This window comes from Anomaloglossus baeobatrachus, chromosome 3, assembly GCF_048569485.1.
Source record: "Anomaloglossus baeobatrachus isolate aAnoBae1 chromosome 3, aAnoBae1.hap1, whole genome shotgun sequence".
Lineage (NCBI taxonomy): Eukaryota > Metazoa > Chordata > Amphibia > Anura > Aromobatidae > Anomaloglossus > Anomaloglossus baeobatrachus.
This window is the reverse complement of record NC_134355.1, coordinates 45,866,380-45,890,987: the sequence shown is the minus strand read 5'-3', so window position 1 is coordinate 45,890,987 and position 24,608 is coordinate 45,866,380. Positions and strand designations below refer to the sequence as shown.

The following is a 24,608-nucleotide window of genomic DNA, read 5'->3' as shown; positions in this document are numbered from 1 at the left end:
CAGTCCCTGCTTGTCTCTTTACATTAGTCTGTTGGGCTTTGTTTATTGCATTATTTTTATTCATTGGCTTTGTGCCAAATGTAAAAAGTCTCTTGTGTCCTCTGCAGGCCGTGCCCTGTCCCTGGTGGCCCGGTCAGGCTTTGCTGGTTAGTCTATAATTGCACTGTGTTTCTAAATTATGATGATTTACTGATTTATGCAGTTTGGTCACTGATCCTTTCTGTGTTGTGACTGATCCATGCAGTATTGTCAAGGACCCATGCAGTGCGGTCATCAATCCATTTCATTGTGGTCACCGATTCATGCAGTGTGGCCACCAAACAATGTAGTGTGATCATGGTCCATGCAGTGCGGTAACCTACCCATATAGTGTGACCACCAACCCATGCAGTGTTGTCACTGATCTATGCAGTTTGGTATCTGTCCATGCAGTGTGAGCACCGATTCATGCAGTGTGGTCACACATCCATGCAGTATACTCACAAATCCATGCAGTGTGGTCACCTATCCATGCAGTGTGGTCACCAATACATGCAGTGTGGTGACAGATCCATGCAGTTTAGTTACCAATCCAGGCAGTGTGGTTACCGATCCATGCAGTGTAGTCACAGATCCATGCAGTGTAGTCACCGATCTATGCAGTGTGGTCACCGATCTATGCAGTGTGGTCACCGATCCATGCAGTGTGGTCACCGATCCATGCAGTGTGGTTACCGATCCATGCAGTGTGGTCACCGATCCATGCAGTGTGGTTACTGATCCATGCAGTGTGGTCACTGATCCAAGCAGTGTGGTCATTGATCCATGCAGTGTGGTGACAGATCCATGCAGTTTGGTATCTGTCCATAGAGTGTGGTTACCGATCCATGCAGTGTGGTCACCGATCCATGTAGTGTGGTCACCGATCCATGCAGTGTGGTTACCGATCCATGCAGTGTGGTCACTGATCCATGCAGTGTGGTTACCAATCCATGCAGTGTGGTCACTGATCCATGCAGTGTGGTCACTGATCCATGCAGTGTGGTCACCAATACATGCAGTGTGGTTACAGATCCATGCAGTGTGATCACCAATCCATGCAGAATGGTCACTAATACATGCAGTGTGGTTACAGATCCATGCATTTTGGTATCTATCCATGCAGTGTGGCCACCATTCCATGCAGTGTGGTCACCAATTCATGCAGAATGATCACCAATCCATGCAGAATGGTCACTAATACATGCAGTGATGTCATAGATCCGTGCAGTTTGGTATCTATCCATGCAATGTGGTCACCAATCCATGTAGTGTGGTTACCAATCCATGCAGAATGGTCACTAATACATGCAGTGGGGTCATATATCCGTGCAGTTTAGTAATTGTCCGTGCAGTGTGGCCACCGATCCATGCAGTGTGGTCACATATCCATGCATTTTGGTAATTGTCCATGCAGTGTGGTCATCTATCCATGCAGTATGGTAATTGCCCATGCAGTGTGGTTATTGAGAGTACATAACAATAGTTTTGTTGCAGTGGAATCCCTGGATGAATTGATGAGCTGTAGTTTGATTAATACATAATAAATAAACCATCCACATAATCTAAAAGCATTTATAGAGGGATCAGCGAAAACTCACAAGTATAAAAAAAAAAATCTCATTACAGCCCTTCGGTAAATAAATCCTGTGTTTCCGAAGCCACTAAGCTCATCCATTGTCAATAAAAGAAATCACATTTGCATTTCAAAATTATTTCTGGAGTAAAACCTGTGTGTGACTGATTAGGCGAAAGCAAATAACATCAGCGCTCATCATCCTCCGAAGGCACTCCAGCAGCACATTACAGGCTGCCATTGTGTGCGCCGCGCTGTTAAACACTACTAATGCTATTAGAGTACAACCTGCAATGCTAAGAGCAGATAAGATGATTATCCCTGTATACAGATCGCTCAAACAAGCGCTACAAGAGCAGCGCCAACATAGGCCCGACGTAACGAAGCTCAAACAAGCGGTAGAAGAGCAGCGCCAACATAGGGCCGACATAACGAGGCTCAAAGAAGCACTACAAGAGCAGCGTCAACATAGGGCCGACATAACGAGACTCAAACAAGCGGTAGAAGAACAGCGCCAACATAGGGCCCCGTAACGAGACACAAACAAGCGCTACAAGAGCAGCGCCAACATAGGGCCGACGTAACGAAGCTCAAACAAGTGCTACAAGAGCAGCGCCAACATAGGACCGATGTAACGAGGCTCAAACAAGCGCTACAAGAGCAGCGCTAACATAGGGCCGACGTAACGAAGCTCAAACAAGCGCTACAAGAGCAGCGCTAACAAAGGGGTGAAATAACAAGACTCAAACAAGCGCTACGAGAGCAGCGCCAACATAGGGCCGACATAACGCTCAAACAAGCGCTACGAGAGCAGCACCAACATAGGGCCCCGTAACGAGACACAAGCAAGCGCTACAAGAGCAGCACCAACATAGGGCCCCGTAACGAGACACAAACAAGCGCTACAAGAGCAGCGCCAACATAGGGGCCGACTTACAAGTGCTACAAAAGCAGCGCCAACATAGGGCCAACGTAACGAGACTCTTGCAGCGCCAAAATAAAGGTGAAGTAACAAGACTCAAACAAGAGCAGTGCCAATATATTGCTGATGTGATGAGGCTCAAACAAGTGCTACACGAGCAGCACCAACATAGGGGCTGACATAACAAGACTCAAGCAAGTGCTACAAGAGCAGCGCCAACATAGGGGCCGACGTAACGAGACTTAAATAAGTGCTATAAGAGCAGCCCCAACATAGGGGGTGACGTAACGAGACTCAAATAAGACGCGGGAAAGTTCAGCTTTCTATTAAACAGGACATTATAGAGGACCCATCACTAATCAATAAATGTAAATATTGCCAGAAAATAAAATCTAGATTTTAGCCACATTTTCGACTAGATTTTGTGACTTTGAGCTCTTAACATAAAGGGAATGATAGGCCATTATAGGATACTACATTATGGTGGAGTCTATGGCCCTGATTCATCAGAGCAATTTTGCCATAATTCTGAAAATAGCTTTGAAAAGTTTCAACATTTTTGCACAAATTGGAGTTGTGCAAAAATGTTGCCACCTTTAGCGTCTTCCACAGGTTTCTTCCAGCTCCGCCAAAATGGGGCGTATCGTGCTACTGGTCGGTCTGTGTATATGGACTCTAATATTTGTGGCAAAGTGCACACGCCACTTTTCAGACGCTCCTGATTCATTAAGAAGCATGCATGTAACATTCCCCGCTGGAGATAGTAAAGTGGTGAGCAGGAGTGGACCCACTGGACCACCGGGGGACCCAAGGCTTATCCTTTAGTGGATGGGGTTTGACTAAGCGCCGACCATGAGGCAGATGCCAGGTGCCACCCCCAGTGCAGAGACCGGAACTGTGACAGCTGGCCCCCATGGCAGGGACGGACACAGGTGCAGACAAGCAGTCTCTAGTGTAGACAGGGACCACCATGGTTGGTGTCAGATAGCACGGCCAGGACGGACAGGCAGAGTTACTAGGATAGACAGGGACCACTGGAGTAGGTGAGGCAGATATCACAGCCGGAGTGGACGGACACAATCACTATTAAATCTGGGACCACCGGGGTAGTTGAAGCAGATGGGACGGGCAGCGGGCAGCGTGCAATAGACACCGGGATGCAGACGGGATTGGGAGACAGGCAAAGATACTGTACACTGTAATGGTAAGCACAGTGAACACCAGACAACTAAGTGACTCGGGAACAAACCACTAACTATTTAATCACGTTGATCAGGCACCTCCCTTAGTGGGAGTGCGCCTTAAGCTCCCAGTACCTCTCACCGATAGGCTGCGGGCACTTCCGTGGAATAACGTCATGGCTCTTTAAGAGAAGTGCAGTGGTGTGCATGCACGCCCTAGGAGCACTCCTGGAGAGCCTGTGTGGCGTGCACAGGTCCCGGGAGAGAGAAGCAGGAAATACCCACGTGGAGAGCCGCTGGGAAACTGGGTAGCACGGTGCAAGCCGACTGCGATGAGCGAGTAGGCATCCCTGCAGGGAGGAGAGCAAGCAGTGCAGTGACACCGGCGCCGCAATACACCTGTTACTGAATCAGGAGCTTCTAACTCCAGCACGTCTCCTCATCAAGACCGACGTGAAAACCACCAGACTTGATGAGTTGGAGCCAAATGTTCCAATTCATGAAGACCAGTAATTTTCTTAGTGTCAGGTGCTCCTGATTTGCCTCCTAATGAGTCAGGAGCATCTATCCAGTGGCGTGCCTCAATGTGCTCCACACCAGGAATCTTGTTCCGCTTTCTTGGCTGGAGTTAGATTTCTGGGTTAAGGAACACCACAACTCATTATGAATTGGACGACCTGTGGTTTCACGCCACTGCTGTTTTCCAGCTCACCCTACCTCTGCCCATTTTTTAATGGAGCACCGAGAAATGCCAAAAGTCGCAGTTTTGCACAGCTACGGGTAACAAAAAATTTTGTGACTTTTCATCGCAATTTATGAAATTGCTTTGAAAAATTGGGGCCAATGATACAGCAACACGTGCCTTCCTTTATATGCAACCTAATATTTTGCTTGCTTTTCCAGCTGCTTCTTGACATTGAGTGCTATGCCCACTTCTGCCATAGAGATTGAATGGAGTGGAGGTGAGCATGCCCTGTTCAGATGTGGTTATTCAGAGCCTTGTTCTAGGAATCGGTCGGTCCCCCAGTGATCGGGAAGTTATCCCTCATCCCAGAGGTAGGAGACAACTTGAAAACTTAGCACACCCCTTTGAAAGGATTATTCCCATCATCTAAAGCTAACATCTAACCACACTATAGGTGAAAACGTGTTGATCAGTGGGGATCTGACTGCTAGGACCCCCCAATGAACCTCAGTGCTCTGTTATACTCTATTGCAGTGGAGCATTTCAGTGCCTTAAAGGTAATAAGGTGTTTGCCATGCTGTACCGATTTAGGAGTAGGAAACTAAAAGGAGATACCCCAGATAATACTGCCCCATAAACCCTGCACTTAAGAGGTTTTCCAGCTTTGGAACACACCTTCCCCCAGCTGCAGTTTGTTGAAAAAAAAAAATCTGTGCTTTACTCACCCTCCCTGGGTCCAAGGCTTGAGTCTGCAGTGCTGACGTCACGTTGACACCACCACAGTAAACAAATGAGCTCCGAATCTCTGCCTGAGTTGACGGCACAGACCGCTCAGAACCACGGAAATCACTGACGCGAGAGAACTGAGTCCATTTTGCTCTTATATTGTGCACCTTGTCTTATAAATAATGATGTCATAGGGTTCATCTAACAATGATGGGAAGTTTCACATTTCCCTTCACGTCCCTACTGCTCTTATTGGTGCATAGTTCAGAGGGACCTCATCTTTTGTATGTGACCTTATATAAACTGCTCACATCTATTACTAAAGAAGAATTCCTTGAGTACACCATACTAAGCGTGTGTGCTGTATTGATTTCCCGAGCGCTAGTAAAACAAATCTTAGCAATTTGGAGTTCAAAAGCCATAGAAGGAGTGTTTCACATTTCCGTTCATGTCCCTACTGCTCTTATTGGTGCATAGTTCAGAGGGACCTCATCTTTTGTCTGTGACCTTATATAAACTGCTCACATGTACTAATAAAGCAGAATTATTTGAGTACACCATACTAAGCGTGTGTGCTGTAATGATTTCCCGAGCGCTCGTAAAACAAATCTTATTAATTTGGAGTTCAAAAGGCATAGAAGGAGTGTATTTTGCTCATTCTGATTGACTGCAGTGCTGTCAATGTAATAGCGCTGCAGACAATAACAGGGCATGGTCTCCCCTTTTACTTAGCTATGTTTTGTGTAAGAGCACGATAAAGACGTTGGATATTATCAGTCTATTTGCTGGATTATGGGCTTTATATCTTTGACAACAATGCGTTTAACCCTGCTTATTTTTCATCTTCATCTCCTCGTCCCTTATGAATTTTGCATGAACCCTTCACCGGTCCTGCCACCGATTGTTTATGCGCGTATATATTTTATTTATCTGATTATATTTCGTGTTGTATTTAAGTATTCAAGACTCACAGAGCAATGTTTTATTTCTTTTTTTTTTTTTTTTTTTGCATTGTCGTATCCCCGTCCTACATTCGAATCCATTTTTTTTTTCTATAATTGATTTATGTATGAATAATGCAGTGTCAGATTATGGTGCATACAAAACACCGGCTTTAGCAATCTGAATTGTATTTTAAGCAGCTGTTTTGAAACACATAACAGTAGCCTCCGAATGCAGAATTGGTTGTAATGGTGGCGTAATAATATCTTCGCTCTCAGAGCCGGAGGATTTTCAAGAAGAAAAAAAAAATCCAGTTATTTTCATCAAGACGGAATTGTTTTGTGATGATCTTTGAAATGTTTGTCCACCGTTAATGGAGAATCGGCCCTTGAAGGACCTACAAACTGTCTTCAAATGCGATCATGTCCCATGCTGTGGGAATTTCTCTGTCTCTTTATGGATGAAAGACAATTGAGGTCTATAAATTTTAGCGTTGAGACATCCATTTATCGGTCAAACCTTCCTCTTGAAGTAACCTTGACCAGACCGAGGCTTTATCTTATCTTGGAGATTTGTAAAAGGTCTGATGAGATGAGGCCACATTTCAGGTTCCCCCCTTTTTTCTATTTTGGGGAGTGGGATAGGTTTTCAGTAAGTGGATTTCAGGTAATGATGGTGGAACAGAGGTGTGAGGAATATTGTGCGGAATATGTTTGAGGAATATGACATTCATACATGTCAGTCAACAACAACTTTTCATTCACACCCCCCCTGCTCTGCAGGAAGGAAGAATCACCCAGATCTAGTCACCAAATGGCCAGGTGACAGAATCTAATTAAGACTAAAGAAGAGGCTCCATCCAAAGAAAGCCCTTCTGCTGACAAGATAATTCAGCTAAGAAAGGAGGGGGGGAGAAAACTGCATGATTCAGTAAAACTTCAAAGACAGTTTGCAGTCAGGATGGCTCCTGTGTAACAGCTACAAAATTGGGGAGCATGTCACTCCTACATATAGGGATAGGGCAGGCATATTTCTGGCTTTATGATGGTTACCTGATTCAATACTGCGAGGGACAGAAGAAGCGACAATAACCACCAAAGGCTTTGTACAGCGGTGCTCACCAGAAAGGAACCAGTTCAGCGAAGATCATCATAAGAAAAGGTAGAATTGTTGCACACGCTGTTGTGTAAAATTCCTTGCTTTATTATAAATCCACGTGCCACGATTCTACGTTCTCTTATGATGAGCTACACATATTTTTATTAATAGTATGACTTGCAGACCAGCCCGAAATTAATAACTCGCTGTGGGAAGCCAACAGACACCTCGTGTTTCATATCCATAGATAGATCAAATTATAACTATAAATATAATGCGCATATTTTCCGCATGGGACACTCAGAGGCAGAGATATGGGGAAAACTGCCAATTCATAAGTTTCTGGAAATTGAAGACGCATTCCATGTTCAGCGTTGTCTTAGGTCACAAGGTAGGATGGGACATGGGAGGTACGTAGGTTCATAAAAAGGAGAGCGGACATTTTGTGAGTGTCTTTCTCTGGCAGATTGCATTGTGTCACATGTGGGGAAACTCCCAAGGAAACCAGTGACTCCACAGCGCCCCCCTGGGCTGAACCAGCACCAGTTGGAAGTGACAAGGTCATATCGCGTGGCTCCGACGTATTACAGATATCAGGGTGGGGTTGCATGGTACAGTGTCATTGTAGATTGACAGGTCCACGACTGAGCGGAGGGATCTTGACTGACTCACCTGGCCCAGTTCGTGAGAAGAGGCAGAACTCCCACAGGTCTCATTGGAAATAGTGTCTGACCATGGACTTCTTGGGTCCTGCAGACTGCGAGCTACCCTTTGCAGACACAACTATGAGGATCTTGAAGAAGACAAGCTCCCTGTGGACCATTTTTTTATTATGATCTCAGCATGTCATTGAGCTTACAATTCATTGCTTTGTTCACAACTAAAAGCCAGCCATACGCATTAGATGGCTGAAGGCTGATTTGATGCTTCGGCTGACCATTCGGACAGTAGACATCTCTTATATAGACATGAACACTTATTCTACCAGTGCTGTTGTGTTCTCTATGAGAAAGCCACCAACAGACATCTTATCAGAAAAAGATCAGTCTAAAATCGTGCACTGAACGACATTTCCCCCATTGATCAGTTGGACACTGCCCCTGTACACATAAGAGTGTCATTAATATCGGCAGCTTCGGCCAACATTAGTCTAATATGTGTTGGAGCCACCCAACCAGATATGAATAGTGAGGCACAAAGTGACCAAGTCATAGAGCTACGTAGGAAGCATAAGTGGTAATTAGCAAAGCTAAAATTGTAGGAATTCCCGCAACACACCCTAGAAGAGCTTAACGATTACCCAATATGAACCCAGAGTGTGATCTAGCGAGGTTTTTCCAAAGGACGGGAGACGTTGACATTCTCAGTAAGAAAGTACCGTAACTGTCTCCAATGTGCTAATGATTGTTTGTTTCCGAGGAACTGCAGGAATTATGATCTTGGCTGTCCGGAGTTATGATAAGTATGGAGTCATTATAGCACTGCACTGACTGACATCTCTTCTACCGGTCTAACACAATGTCAGGTGATAGACAGGCACTGGTTGTTTAGAGTTTCTATTTTGTGACATGTAATATGGGTAACAATTATCCATGCCGTCTTGTTATAGGCGGTGTTCCAGTCGGCAAAGGACGACATTTCAGTAAAATTCAGTATATCCTAATCTAAAGCTGAATTTAAAGGGAAGTTGTCAACTTATTCAGGCTGCCCGAACCGCGACTCATCAAGATTGACAGGTTTCCCCTATGTGAGTGCATACGAGGAGACCTGTTAATCTAGGACAGCGGGCAGGGGAGAAGTCAACAGGGACGTATGTCTAACTAGTTATTCTAGGGTTTCATGGTGAGTCATATAGTTGGGAGGAAGATGAAAAAGTGGTTCATAAATGGAGAAAGAAACAAAAAATCCCTCATAAGATATATTACAAAGCTTCTTATGTTTGTATCTACTAATAATCTATGCAAAGTCTGTTGAATTTATAGTTCCCTCTTAAAAAAGTTGTCCCCTACTTTTATCTTGATGGTCCATCCTTAGGATAGGTCATCAATATCTGATAGGCCCGAGGTCTGACGGCACCTCCACTGATCAACTCTACTAGGAGCAGGCAGCCGGAAATGCTCAGTTCCGGTGCTGCTCCATCTTCTGATAGCGGCCGGATACTACACATCCGCCTCTTATTGATTTGAATGAGTGGTAGATGTGCAGTACCCGGCTGTGTTCACTATCAGAAGATGGGGCAGCTTCGAAACTGGGCATTTCTGGCCACCTGCTGCCGGCACTGAGAACAGCTGATGTTTGTATGCATGAGTCCAGTGGGCGGTCCTATTTAGTGATTGACATACCGCATTTTTCGTTTTATAAGACGCACCCCAAATTTAGAGGAGGAAAATAGGAAAAAATAATTGTCAATGTTGAAATGAGGGTCCGTCTTATAATCCTAGTGCTTCTTATAAAATTTCACCAGGGGGGAGCGGCGGTGGTGGTGATACTGTGGGTTCGGGCGTGTTGCGGTGGCAGGTGCCATTGATTTGCCGACTGACTCCATTGAATTGCCCGCGGTTGACAAGACTGACTTCAAGAAAATGGCCACGGAGGTGGAGCGTGCGTAAATAGGACTCTACGGCCAGTTTCTTAAAGTCCATTGAGTCAACATGCGCACGCTCTGCCTCCGTGGCGTTTTCTCGAAGTTCATCGCCTCAATTGTGGGCGATTCGTCCACTGTCAGATCAATGACGTCTGACGCATCGCCGACCCTCCGTCCTGTGACCCTCCTGAGCCGCTTCACTACAGTGACACCCCCTCCTCCAAGCCCTCAGTATCGCTGACCCCTGCCTCCTGTGACCCCGCTCCACCACACCACCACTCCTTTAAGCCATATCCAGATTATAAGACGCACCCCCGTTTTACCCCCAGTTTGGGCGGAAAAAAGTGTGTTTTATAATCCAGAAAATACGGTACTTCCTGGTATGACTCTGCATACAGAGATATCTGTCAATCACTGATTCGGACCGCCCGCTGGACTCGTGTATACAGACATTTCTGTTTTTCTCACTATTATTGTGATTTCCAAAAGGCAGTAGGGGGCCACTGCTGGGACCTTAAAAAAAGGAGAAAAATAGTGAGTAGGTATTGGTGCAATGTTCATACCATGTGCCAATATTATTAACCCCCCTTCTGTCTTTAATACCCACCGTCCTGATGCCGGGTACATGCTGTTAATTCCCGCTTTACCCATCCCCGTGTGTTTCGTTGCATTATGTTTGTTCCTCGCAATATAAGATTTATTTGTATTTCCAGGGCTGTGATTCCCAGATGAGTATGTCAGAAGTGTCGTGCACGGAGAGCACTTCCTCCTGTCAATCACTGGTCCACGGAGCCGCTCCAGAAATCCTCATCGGCCTGCTTTATAATGCCACCACTGGCAGACTCTCCGCAGAAGTGATAAAAGGCAGCCACTTCAAAAACCTGTCAGCCAACAGACCTCCCAGTGAGTGAGATGCCGCTATGCTTTCTCCTTCTTAATGAGCTTTACTGCTATGGGGGATCATGTTCAGCCCCAGTAATTACCGGTACAGGACAAGGATACACGCTATATCCCCATCAAATAAAATCTCAGGTTACTATTTAAAAAGGTTTTAATCCTTTAATCCCAATCCTATTTTGAGCAAACAGACACACATACTTTTTATATATATATCTATATATATATATATATATATATATATACATACGAATCGTGTATATATATATATATATATATATATATATATATATGTATATATGCCAAAGGAGATAAAAACGAGGAAGGAAGAAAAATGGGTTGTTTGATTTAGCCTTATCATGGGAAACAGTAAGAAAAAAATTTAGAATCTCCAAAAAAGCTAAAAGAAAGAAAAAAAATACAATAAAAACATATATATATATATATATATATATATATATATTATTTATTATTATAGCGCCATTTATTCCATGGCGCTTTACAGTGAAAGTGGGTATACGTACAACAATCATTAACAGTACAAAACAGACTGGTATAGGAGGAGAGAGGTCCCTGCCCGCGAGGGCTCACAGTCTACAGGAAATGGGTGAGGGTACAATAGGTGAGGACAGAGCTGGTTGCGCATTGGTGTATCAGACTGAGAGTTATTATATATATTTATATACCTGTAGAGTTTCAAATGAGAATGATGAATTAAATAAGCGAAAAACAAAATATAAGTATATGTTTACATATACAGTACAGACCAAAAGTTTGGACACACCTTCTCATTCAAAGAGTTTTCTTTATCTTCATGACTCTGAAAATTGTAGATTCACATTGAAGGCATCAAAACTATGAATTAACACATTTGGAATGAAATACATAAAAAAATGTGAAACAACTGAAAGTGTCTTATATTCTAGGTTCTTCAAAGTAGCCTCCTTTTGCTTTGATTACTGCTTTGCACACTCTTGGCATTCTCTTGATGAGCTTCAAGAGGTAGTCACCAGAAATGGTTTTCCAACAGTCTTGAAGGAGTTCCCAGAGATGCTTAGCACTTGTTGGCCCTTTTGCCTTCACTCTGCGGTCCAGCTCACCCCAAACCATCTCGATTGGGTTCAGGTCTGGTGACTGTGGAGGCCAGGTCATCTGGCGTAGCACCCCATCACTCTCCTTCTTAGTCAAATAGCCCTTACACAGCCTGGAGGTGTGTTTGGGGTCATTGTCCTATTGAAAAATTAATGATGGTCCAACTAAACGCACACTGGATGGAATAGCACGCCGAAGCAAGATGCTGTGGTAGCCATGCTGGTTCAGTATACCTTCAATTTTGAATAAATCCCCAACAGTGTCACCAGCAAAGCACCCCCACACCATCACTCCTCCATGCTTCACGGTGGAACCAGCCATGTAGAGTCCATCCGTTCACCTTTTCTACAAAGACACGGTGGTTGGATCCAAAGATCTCAAATTTGGACTCATCAGACCAAAGCACAGATTTCCACTGGTCTAATGTCCAATCCTTGTGTTCTTTAGCCCAAACAAGTCTCTTCTGCTTGTTGCCTGTCCTTAGCAGTGGTTTCCTAGCAGCTATTTCACCATGAAGGCCTGCTGCACAAAGTCTCCTCTTAACAGTTGTTCTAGAGATGAGAAGGTGTGTCCAAACTTTTGGTCTGTACTATATATATGTGTGTGTATATATACACTGTATGTAGAGTACATATTTTTGTTATATATATATATATATATATATATATATATATATATATGTGACATGTACAGTTTCAAATGAGAATTAAGAAATTAAGAATGAAAAAAAGCTAAAAACAATAATAAATATAAAGTAAGATACATATATATATATATATATATATATATATATATATATATATATATATATATATATATATATATGTATACATACAGTTGTGCTCAAAAGTTTACATACCCTGGCCGATTTTTTGATTTCTTGGTCTTTTTTTCAGAGAATATTGATGAGAATTAGGGATGGTCAAATACCACAAATAATAAATAAAAATGGGAGAAGTCATTTATTGTCACTACTGTGTTTTCTCTTTGTAAATCATAATGACAACCAAAAACATCCAAATAACCCTGATCAAAAGTTCACATACCCCCCCTTTTATCTTTTTTTTTTTTTAGGAATTCAATTTTTTTTTGCCTGATAAGGCTATATAAAATAACACATTATTCATCCTTCTTCATTTTTGTCCCAATCCTATTAACTCCATGTGATGACTCCTGTAGTGCCCCATAGATTACCTGTAATCGGTATGTGTGATATCCTGTTCTGTTTTGCTGTCTCATAAATTAAAAAAAGCAAAAGTTAATATTTTTATATGACTAGAAATGTGTGAAATACAAAAGAATCAAAAACATTCACCATATAAAAACTCTATACATTGAATCCCGGTCCTTTTATTTGGTAATTGGAAAATCTATAAAGCCAAATGTTAATTCTAAGAACGGCAAACTACAAATTTATCTAGATTGTATACAGAATACTAGGCTGATTTATTTTTCAGGAGCTCACAGTTACCAGGCTCCAATATAATATATGCACAGTGGACTGTTTGGACCGTCATACCCCGGTAGATTAATATTGGACAAAACTGTCGATTTTGGCTAATGTGTATGGCGGCTTTCGATTATTTCCCAATGACAACTCTTAAGGCCCCGTTACACGCAACGACATCGCTAACGAGATGTCGTTGGGGGTCACGGAATTCGTGACACACATCCGACCTCGTTAGCGACGTCGTTGCGTGTGACACGTACTAGCGACTGCTAACGATGCAAAATACTTACGAAATCGTTGATTGTTGACATGTCGTCCATTTCCAAAATATCGTTGCTGCTTTTGGACGTAGGTTGTTCATCGTTCCTGAGGCAGCACACATCACTACGTGTGACACCCCAGGAACGACAAACAACACCGTACCTGCGTCCTCCAGCAACGAGATGGGCGTGACTTTCATGCGGTTGCTCTCCACCCCTCCGCTTCTATTGGCTGCCTGCCGTGTGATATCGCTGTGACGCCGCATGAACCGCCCCCTTAGAAAAGAAGCTGTTCACAGGCCACAGCGACGTTGCTAGGCAGGTAAGTACGCGTGATGGGTCCGAGTGATATTGTGCGCCACGGGCAGCGATTTGCCCGTGAGGCACAAACGACAGGGGTGGGTGCTTTCACGAGCGACATCGCTAGCGATGTCGCTCCATGCAAAGCGCCCTTTAGTCCAGATTCACACTCCAGATTCCAAGAACAGACCACAATACACAGACTGATCGCAGGTCTCTTAACCCAGATTTGACGTCCATATCTTCGATGCTGTTGAGTTCGGGCTGGGAGACCCACGACTGGCCCATTAATCAAGGACTGAGATACAAAGATGTGTGAATATGCCCAAACCTTATGTTCTCAGGGTAGATAACACATGCACACTCAGTTGGATGTTGATGTGTATAGACGAGAGAGGCTGGAAGAAATCACAAAATTGCAAAAAAAAGATAAATAAAAAATACCAATTGAATATATAGTAATATACCGTATTTTTCGCTTTATAAGACGCACCTGATTATGAGATGCACCCCCAAATTTGGTGAAGAAAAGAGAATTTTTTTTTTTAATGTTAAATGGGGTCCGTCTTATGATGCCAGTGTCCGTCTAACAAATCATATAGGGTATATGTCTCTTATAGCCCCCCATCCTATAATTAGCCCCCTTAATCTGGATATTTCCCCCTTATATTGAATATAGCCCCCTTGTGCTGGCACACGTCCCCCTATGATGCCACATGTCCCCCTGTACTGGCCCAAGTCTCCTATAGCTGGCACAAGTCTCCTATAGCTGGCACAAGCCTCCTATAGCTGGTACAAGTCTCCTATAGCAAGCACAAGTCTCTTATAGCTGGCACGTTTCCTATAGCTGGCACAAGTCTCCTATAGCTGGCACAAGTCTCCTATAGCAAGCACAAGTCTCTTATAGCTGGCACGTTTCCTATAGCTGGCACAGGTCTCCTATAGCTGGCACAGGTCTCCTATAACTGGCACACATCCTATATTGCTGGCACAGGTCTCCTATAGCTGGCACACATCCCATACAGCTGGCACAGCTCTCCTATTGCTGGCACATGTCCCCCTGTGTTTGATATGGCCCCCATGCTGCTGCCCATAGTAAAATAAACTCTTTACTTCCCTTCTCCAGCGCTGCAATCCCTCGTGTCTCCCTCCGTGCTGATGAGCTCCTGCACTTCCTGGTTCTCGGTGCCGGTCATGTGATCGGCACAGTAGAGTGACATGATCTCTGCGTGCCTGATCACAGCGGCAGCAGTGAGATCGGGGAGACACCGGGAGACACGCTGGAGGAGGTAAGTAAAGCTTTTTTATTTTAGGATGGGCAGCAGAATGGGGGCCATATCTAACACAGAGGGGGCATGTGCAATCAAAGGGGGCGCAGGCAGATATAATATGCGCCGCTCCCCCAGCCCATCGCCGCGGTACGGTTTCAGCACTACGGTGATGGACAGCGGCAGTGCATATTATATGAGCGGGAGCAGGAGATCTCCTGCTGCCTCCTGCACCCTCTACCAGCCTCCACCAGCAGCCAGCAGCCCCCAGCACCGCTCCAGAGTTGCCCCCACCTCCCCTGGACCCGTATATTCGGATTATAAGACACACCCCCTACTTTCCCCCAAAATTTGGGGGAACAAAAGTGCGTCTTATAAAGCGAAAAATATAGTAATATGTAATATATAAATAAATATATAAAAATAATATACTATAGAAAAATATAGAATTAATAAACATACAAAAATCATAATCATAATAGGTATCCTAAAAAATTGTATGATAAAGTTATCACACAACCATTACTTCTCAATGGTTAATTTTAGCAAAAATTTGTTATGTTCTCGAATTGATGTACATGTAGCCCACAGGGTAACGCAGCAGGACGCCAACTTCATGCTGTGCTATTAATATGCAGCGCAGTGTAAGATCATAGTACTCGGGGCATTTTGGTGTAGACCAGCGATTTTCAACCTAGAACCTAAAGTCTGTGATCATACACCGTGCTGTATATACTACAAGTCCAGGATTATTAGCTAAAAGGAACAGCGCACAAGAGTCTTATCTGGGATAATAGGGTAAAATAATAGTGTAGAAGCTTAGGTGGGTATGAAGATTAAGAGTAAGGTCATAACATGAGAGGTCCATGGCTTCTATGAGCTGGACAAGGCTCACCTGAGTATATATCGTCATAACATGAGAGGTCCATGGCCTCTATGAGCCGGATAAGGCTCACCTGAGTATGTAGGCTCATAAACATGAGAGGTCCACGGCCTCTATGATCTGGACAACATCGGAGAAAGGAGGGGTCACGTGGTTAACTCTGCACTGCTCAGGACAGATGAAGAATTCCAAGTGGTTTGTTTATCTATGTGTTTTGATGTCTTCGACTTCTTCCTCAAAATCCAGCCACAAATAAAAGTAATAATAGTAGGTTTAAAATGTATATAAAAAAACAACTGATATCAATCCCTTTTTTAAGCGCCCTTTTTTTCAGCACTCTTTTTTTGTACTCTTTATTAAGCACCCTTTTTTAGTGCTCCTTTCTTAGCACCCTTTTTTGTGCTCTTTATTCAGCGCCTTTTTTTGTGCTTTTTTCAGTGCCCTTTTTTAGTGTTCTTTATTCAGCGCCCTTTTTTAGTGCTCCTTTTTCAGCGCCCTTGTTTTAGTGCTATTTTTTCAACACATTTCTTTAGTGCTCCTTTTTAAGTGCCCTTTTTTCATTGCCCTTTTTTCAGCTCCCTTCTGTTTAGTACTCTTTTTTCAGCGCCCTTGTTTTAGTGCTCTTTTTTTAAATGGTTGTTATTTAAACCTATTATTATTGCAATGTTTTTTTATTACGAGAAAAAAGTCGGAGACTTCGAAACACGTAGGTTAAATAAATCACTTGGAATTCTTCATATCCTAGTACTGTATTCCTTCATCCATCCTGAGCAGGCATAGGTAACCACTTCACCCCTCCTTTCTCCCGGAAAGTCCAGGATTAGCATGGTGCAGATACCACCTAAAAACATTTTACAACATTGTGCTCCCCGGGGAACATGTAAGATAGATTGAGAATCGGTTAAGTGTTCCTGTGCGCTTTGTGGGGCACCTGCTGGTAGATTCCTCTGCATCTCTGCTCCAAATACAAGGATCGGCCATTGCCGGATCCTTCTCTCCCCAACATCATCTCTCGGGAGCCATCATACACATTATAAGGTCGGACAATCCCTCTAAAATCGGTTGGCTTTGCCAAATTTTATCTAACATGAATGAGGGCTTTTGCTTTAGTTCTTTGTGATTGGTAGATTTCTGGTATGTTCTTACAGACCTTTAATTATTAAGAATAAAAGTAACCTGGTAGATTGTCCAAAAATTATCTCTATGGTTGGATCTAAATCACCATAATTATCCTGACATAGCCTTACATATACAACAGAAGGACCAAAAGTTGATCAGCCAGTACAGTACTGTCAATAATTATTGTTTATGGCCCCCGTAGACTTTTGCTTCACAATGAATCATTCCCGGAGGCTGACACTTGTCTTCTTCCAAAGTCAAGGTCAGCCAGGTTGAGTTTCTTCACACTCCGTCATAAAGTGTCATGTGTTCATGGTCATGTCAGCCGATGATGTACAAGCTTTTGATGATCCTCAGGCTTCACTTTCCTTTGGGGAATAAAATCAGTAGGGTCAATATAGGTGGTAACCATCTTTCATGTGTTCTTTTAGAAACGTTCCTACTCTGTCACCTTTCATCTAACGTCTGTGGACCTCTGTCTTTGTTCGTGTACACCCAACCTGAGCCAATCCTAAAAATCTTAAAACCTTGTGTATGTCATAAAGATGTAATAAATTACTAATGCTAATGATGTCCCGAAAAGGGTCTCCTACTTCTATTTTGTTCCTCTTCAAGTTACGAAAAAATGTCTTCCTGTATACTCTTTCAAGGCCAAGGAGGTCATGTCATGGAAATGCATGACCTCTGGTACTGAAATGGTTGCGCTGTAACCTCTTAACCCCTCTCTCACCCAAACTATTGTCATTATTTCTTTTTCTGCTCTCCACCCTCTGTTGTCAGATGGACTGTTCTGTTGTCTAAAACACTTGATAGGTGGACAGGTTTATATAATTCGAGGTGAGTCCCGTAGAGGCTAGCAGCTTGGATGTTGTCTTTCTCATGCAGAGGAGAACTTGCAGTAAAGCTGTCCACCATATTGTTTCGTTTGTGTATCTCTTATCTGTGGTTCACCAGATGGGATCGTAAATGGAACCCGATCTCTGCCGATGGATGACGGTTTGTAGAATGTACAGAGGAGACTAATAAAAATGTAACACTGCACTGTAATGCTGGTCCACTCGCTGGTGGATCATTGCTTGCATGGCCAGACCTGACCAGATGTGACCAGCAAGTTCAATCAAAAGGATTGTTGTCGGTTCCATCTACACCATAAAATGGTTTAGTGAACAAGTGCTTTACAAACTGCCCTGAATTTAAAGGGAATCTGTCTCCAGGATTTTTGCTTAAAGACGACCAACCACTAGGTTTTTCCTATATAAAATAAAGCCAGCGCTATACTGATGATAGCATGCTGAATCTATACATACCTTTATTTGTGAGATCGGATATATAGTTTCTGAAATACAGGCAAATAAAGTTTGTGAAATACACTGTGACTTGATTGATAGCAGCTACAGAATATTTAATAGGTGAGTTGGGGTTTGCTAGCTATTCCGCCCCTGTCCTTCCTTCCCACTGTCCTTCCTCCCCCTGTAATAACAGAGATAGGAGGAGGAAAGACAGGTAGCAGACAGGGGCTTGAATGACTAGCAAAACCTGATCCACCTATTACCTATTCTGCAGCACGTATCAATCAAGTAACAGTGCATTTCACAAGCTTTACTTGCCTGTATTTCAGAAAGTATATATCCGACCTCACAGCTAACGGTGTGTATAGAATCAGCATGATAGCGCCAGTATAGTACTGGCTTTAGTTTATATAGGAAAATCCTGGTGGTTGGTCCTCTTTAAAGTAGGTGCAGAAACACTGATTCCAGCAATGTGTCACTTAACGGCCTGCTTAGCGTAGTTTTTATAAAATCATTTATTTGCAGGAGTTAATAAATAAAGGACTAATAAATCTGCTGCAGTGTAATCCAATCCCGACCCCACCACTGATTGACAGCTTTCTGCCTATCCACAGTGTATACAGAATCAAGCTGCCAATCAGTGGTGTGGGGGCGGAGTTATATAGAGCTCAGCATTCAGAGAAGTGGTTGATCTGCAGCAGATGAAACAGTTTTTAATCAAAAACTGCAGTAAGCAGCCCAGTAAGTGACACACCGTTGGAAACAGGGACTCTGGCCCTACGTTATGCTGCTTTTAGATGAGGTAGCAAAAACTGGAGACAGATTCCCTTTAAAAGTTGTTTTGACATCTAATTTACCAAAATATTTGATGCATACCATTAATTTGTTGGTGGCCATTTTGAACTAACGTAAATACTAAAACTCCCTCCTGCATTGTGTATGCAATGCCAGGGGAGCCAGCAGTGGACCTCCAGTAATCAGTAAGTTGCCCCCTATCTTATGAATAGCGTATAACTTACTATGTTGCGAGTAACTCTTTAAGGGAATCTGTCAGCAGGTTTTTGCTATGAAATCTGAGGACAGCATGCTGTATAGGTTAAAAAACAAAATTAACTATGCTTCTCTTATCAGGCTGTTTTTGTTTACTTAATCTAAAGGCTTTATCACCTAGGGATTATCATTGCTGGACTACAATGTCATGCTCACAGCAGTCTGGCGTGTCCCCTCCTCTGATTGGCACCTCACTGTCAATGTACAGTCTCTATAGAGAGCTTGGTGTGGGCGGGGACAGCTCTCTCAGCTCTGCTACATGACTAAAGCTAAATATTCTTATATTATATTGTGTCAGAACACTTGCAGCCAGTAATCTAAGTGATACATCTTTGGATTCAGAATCTCTTTGTCTATAATATGCTGCTCTGAGATGAGAGCAAAAACCTGCTGATAGATTCCCTTTAAAAAAACTCAGCCGTAACCTGCTGAGTTTGATGTGATCGGACTGCCACCTAATTTGCATGGGGACCTCTTCGCTTTCCCACTACAGTTGTTGTTGGGGGGAGATAAGGATCAGGCGGTTTTAATCTCTTGTCCTTTTGTAAGTATCACACCACTCTCCTCTTAGAGAAAACATGAATGCTCAGCCCGGGGAGATAGCTGCTGCTGAACGATAGCTGTTGTGTGGCAGCTATCCATTCTAAGGCGTAAGGGTGTAACAACAAAACAAACAAACTGTGCTTTACTCACCCTATCCAGGTCCCTTTGTGAGTTTTAGCCGCTACTGTGACCTCAGCAGCTCTGCCCGAATAGATGGCTCGAGCTGACGGGCTGCAGCAATGTCAATAAAGATCAGTGCTGCAGACTATACTAACCATTGGTAGCATCATTGGACCTGGTGAGGGTGAATACTGCATTTTCTTATTTTTTTTTTTTGTTTTTTTTTATTATTATTATTATTATTATTATTATTATTATTATTATTCAGTGTAAAATGCCCCTGAGCACAGAGTTTTCTGAACCTGCAAAATCCCTATTATTTTATGTTATTTTGCATTTGCTAAAAGCAAACACAATAGAGTTAATGCCGTTCTCTGTTTCGTTAATGATTTTGCACGGTTTGCCTTACAATGGCTTTTCAGATGAAACTATTATGCTAAAATTTTAGTGTAAAAAGAAAATACTAAAATTGCAGTCTGGGTGCATTAAAGTGACGATCTGATGCTTTTAACTCAATCAGAACCGAAAAAAGAGCTCGGCATTGCAGTGCAGTGTACTTGATGGGGGAGACTCATCCTCTCCGGGAAGGGTTAAAGCCCCCCGATCTGCGGCGCTGATCCGCATCCATGCAGAGCGTTCCTACTCAGCTCCCATAGTCGGCATCACATTCTCCGCTCTTCTGATGTCACCATTGCACTTCTGCTCCTTTACCCCCCTCCCCTCCCCCTCCCGCCCTCCTCCATCAATTGTTCTCATTCCCTCCGTTGATGTCTTTTTTTTTTAATTCTTCCAAAAACTCAGTGGTATGCTTCAAGTGTTGTGGCTAGACGGAGCTTGCTCAGTGTTAGCAATGCTATATTTTTTTGGCTTAGTGCAAGATTAAGAATGCAAGAGGATTATGCGGTATACCGTATATGCAAATGCAATAGTCTGAATCATCCCAAGCCAAGACTAATATTTGATTTGTATTTTTGGGTCATTAAATATTTAACGCTTTTGACATTTTTGGAAAATCTTATTATATTGGCTGAATAAATTGCATTTGATGCCGGTATGACTGGTATACTCCTTCTCCTACCACTAATGCATTGACTGATAATGTGCCCCGGTAGCAGCATGCCGGCGATGATTCCTAACCGTCTCATTCATTTTTATAGATACCTATGTAAAGTTAACTCTGCTGAACTCCATGGGTCAGGAAATGTCAAAATGTAAGACATCCATCCGACGAGGTCAGCCGAACCCCCTGTACAAGGAAACCTTCATTTTCCAAGTGGCTCTCTTTCAACTATCCGACGTGACTCTCATATTGTCTGTTTATAACAAGCGCAGCATGAAGCGCAAGGAGATGATAGGCTGGATATCCTTAGGTCTGAACAGCTCGGGCGATGAAGAGCTTAATCATTGGACTGAAATGAAAGAGTCAAAAGGACAGCAAGTATGTAGATGGCATACGCTGCTGGAATCGTAATTGCCATCGGTAGGTCTCTCGTGACTCAAGAGAGCTCATCTGCTCTTTGAAAAGGACGGGATGTAATTTAGCCACCTGCATATGATTGCTCCTTGCAGGTAATGGCTTTGACATGCCGCGGAAAGCTCAGTACACACCAGAGATGAGGTTTCACGCCGCAGTGTGTATTCCTGTGCATCTGAGCGGAGACGGGCACAGAACGTGAGAAACACGAAGCTGGATTTCTACAGAATATTCCGACTTCTTAGGTGCTTTTCTTATTTTGTCTCGATGAAACTGTTTTGTACAAATGTTCTCACCAATTAACCTGACACTTTTTGGTTCGATCATAGAAGAAAGTAGGGTTAAAAAAAACCCTTGTTTCAGTTTTATTATATCAATTAAACCCAATGTACCAGATGCAGGAAACTCTTATCTACCGTGGTGGCCCGCTATATACAGTATCACGGGAAATGTGGTTTAGTAGTAGATAACCCTGGTGGTGCAATACGTACCTTTGCTGTCCAGCAGGTTTGGGCAGGCGGTAAGTAAAGTTGATGTTCTCCGTTGAGTTTATGTCCAATCCTTCCAGGAGAATAATTGGTCTCCATTAGCCATGGTTTACTTTTACTGGTTTATGATTAAGGGAATTAAAGAGGACTATCCACCAGGATTTTCCTATATAAACTAAAGCCAGTGCTATACTGGTGCTAGGATGCTGATTCTAAACCGAAATACCGAGGACTTTTCTAGTATTTGTCAAAACAAGAAAAATGCCTGACTTGCATTAGGTTTGTTATTCGTGACAATTACTGGAATAGTACTTTGGGATTCGTTACGACAAAATCCCAACACAAATAGTTACTATTCTCCCATCACTAGTGACCACTAAATGTTTTGTAGGAGACAAGTCTTTATCACACGGGTACTTAAAGAGGACCAACCACCAGGATGTTCCTATGTAAACTAAAGGCAGTTCTATACTTGCGCTATCATGCTGATTCTAAACATACCTTTACTTTTGAGATCGGATGTATAGTTTCTGAGATACAGGCAAGTAAAATTTGTGAAATACACTGTTACTTGATTGATAGGTGCTGCAGAATATCTAATAGGTGGGTCGGGTTTTGCTGGTTATTCCCGCCCCTGTCTACCTGCCTGTTCTTTCTCCCTTCTATGCTTTCTCCCCCCATCTTTCCTCCCCCTGTAATAACAGAGACAGTGGGAGGAAGGACAGGGGTGAGAATAACTAGCAAAACCTGATCAAACTATTAGATATTCTACAGCACCTATCAATCAAGTAACAGTGTATTTCACAAACTTTACTTGCCTGTATCTCAGAAACTATACATCCGAGCTCACAACCAAAGGTATGTTTAGAATCAGCATGATAGTACCAGTATAGAACTGGCTTTAGTTTATATAGGAAAATCCTGGTGAGTGGTCCTCTTTAAGTACCAGTGTGATAAAGACTTGTCTTCTACAAAAAGTATAGTGGTCACTAGTCATGGGTGAATAGTAACTAGTCGTGTTCGGATTATTCGTAACGAATCCCAAAGTCCTATTTTGGTATTCATCACAAATAACGAATCTAGCGCAAGTCAAGCATTTTTCTTGTCTTGACAAATAGTGGAGTAGTCCTAGGTATTCAGTAACCATTATCCAAAAACGGTTACTATTCGCCGATCTCTAGTGGTCACACAGTTAGAGATGATTCTCTGGCAGTACGTAACGTCAATACCTGGGGGCAAAACGTCCTTCTGCAAGAAGACAAAAGATGAAACTGGTCTTCAAGTTACCACCAAACTCCATGGTGTAAGCGGCATGTGTACTTTTTTTGGTGCCTGTTGATGTTTATGGGGTATTTGTTCATGTAGGGGCAGCTTACATCTGGAGTATGGGTTACTATATAGAGTATTAGGCCAGAGTCACACTTGTGAGAGACTCGTGCGAGTCTCACATCGCATCACCCAGCACGGCCGTACACTCTCCTGACAGGAGCGGGTCTGCTGCATGTATTTCTATGCAGTGGAGATGCTCCTGTGCGGAGGGCGGCAGGCCGTGTCGGGTGATGCGATGCGAGACTTGCGTGAGTCACTTGCAAGTGTGACTCTGGCCTTACTCCTGAACGTACATAAAAGAATGATTTCCTGCCCTCTGAAGCCAGTGATTAAAAGGTTATTCTTATGTTCTTTTAGCCTAAAAAAACCCCTATACATGGCAATGTACTTGTTATTAAAAATGCGCCCCGTTCTAGAAAAAAAAGAAGGGATTTTCAATTATAGTGTGTGCCACTCATTGTCTAGTTTATATGCCAACGATGCAGTCTAGTAGTTTTGGCCTAGACATATGCAGTGCTTACAAGCTTTTCTCAATGGGGCTTGTAATCGCTGCTCTAGAACTAACCGGGATAGCTGGAAAACTGTTACCTCCCGATCCAGCAAGTTTCACTGCAACCGTGCTCCTCCACAGCTTCAAAGAGTGCACAGTACGAGTTAGCGGCGCAGCGAAGATTCTTGGTCCAAACTGTAAGCCCGCAGCAAGCAGTAAACTGGGAGGCATGGGAGGAGTGCACTGCTGCTATAAAAAACCCCAAGACAATCCCTTTATGAGAGAATTAATAGGAATATACCCATTTACATGCTGCCCAAATCAGGGATCAGCATAGGCTGTTGTTATTGTAGACTCCTTAATGGTGGCACGTTACAAGTGGAGAACAGATTACATGTCTGAAAATACAATTCCAGGTTTGCTATATTCTCGCATGATAAGAAATCCTATGTGAAAGTATAAAGCACAAATAACAAATATCTTCATAAAAACATAAAAGCCATTTTCTAAAAATTCATTGAAAAGACCACAAAGAACCCGAAAACTATAGTAGAGGCAAATAATGTGAAAGTAAAGGGATTGCCTAGTTTGAAAAAACCCTTCTCGTATTGGATTGGTTCTGAAACTCTTCATGGGCGGTCTTTCTTCTGGGAACGCCCCTGAGCAGCTGTTTTCTGCAGAAGAGGCTCTATAGGAGATAATCATGACATAATGGTCATTTCATGAAATCCATAGGCATCGATAAAACATGGTTTACAATAAATATCCATTATTGAGAGCTGCGCTGGACGTTGCTCTTGGTTTTAGTTAGCAAGGAAAGATTC

The 24,608-nt window shown here is 43.0% G+C and overlaps 1 protein-coding gene across 2 annotated transcripts in view; it reads left to right on the top strand.

Annotated features, from left to right (window-relative positions):
* Positions 1 to 22,227, top strand: part of SYT14 (synaptotagmin 14) — a 196,943-nt gene extending 174,716 nt beyond the window's left edge. Inside the window, exons 7-9 of one of the 2 annotated variants that reach the window (XM_075338003.1) lie at positions 10,446 to 10,635; positions 17,782 to 17,838; positions 21,161 to 22,227. In XM_075338003.1, the coding sequence (XP_075194118.1) occupies positions 10,446 to 10,635; positions 17,782 to 17,838; positions 21,161 to 21,474 (561 nt within the window). In that variant the 3' untranslated portion in view covers positions 21,475 to 22,227. The remainder of the gene's footprint in view (positions 1 to 10,445; positions 10,636 to 17,781; positions 17,839 to 21,160) is intronic. The other variant, XM_075338004.1, reaches the window with a different exon arrangement.
* Positions 22,228 to 24,608: the final 2,381 nt, after the last annotated feature.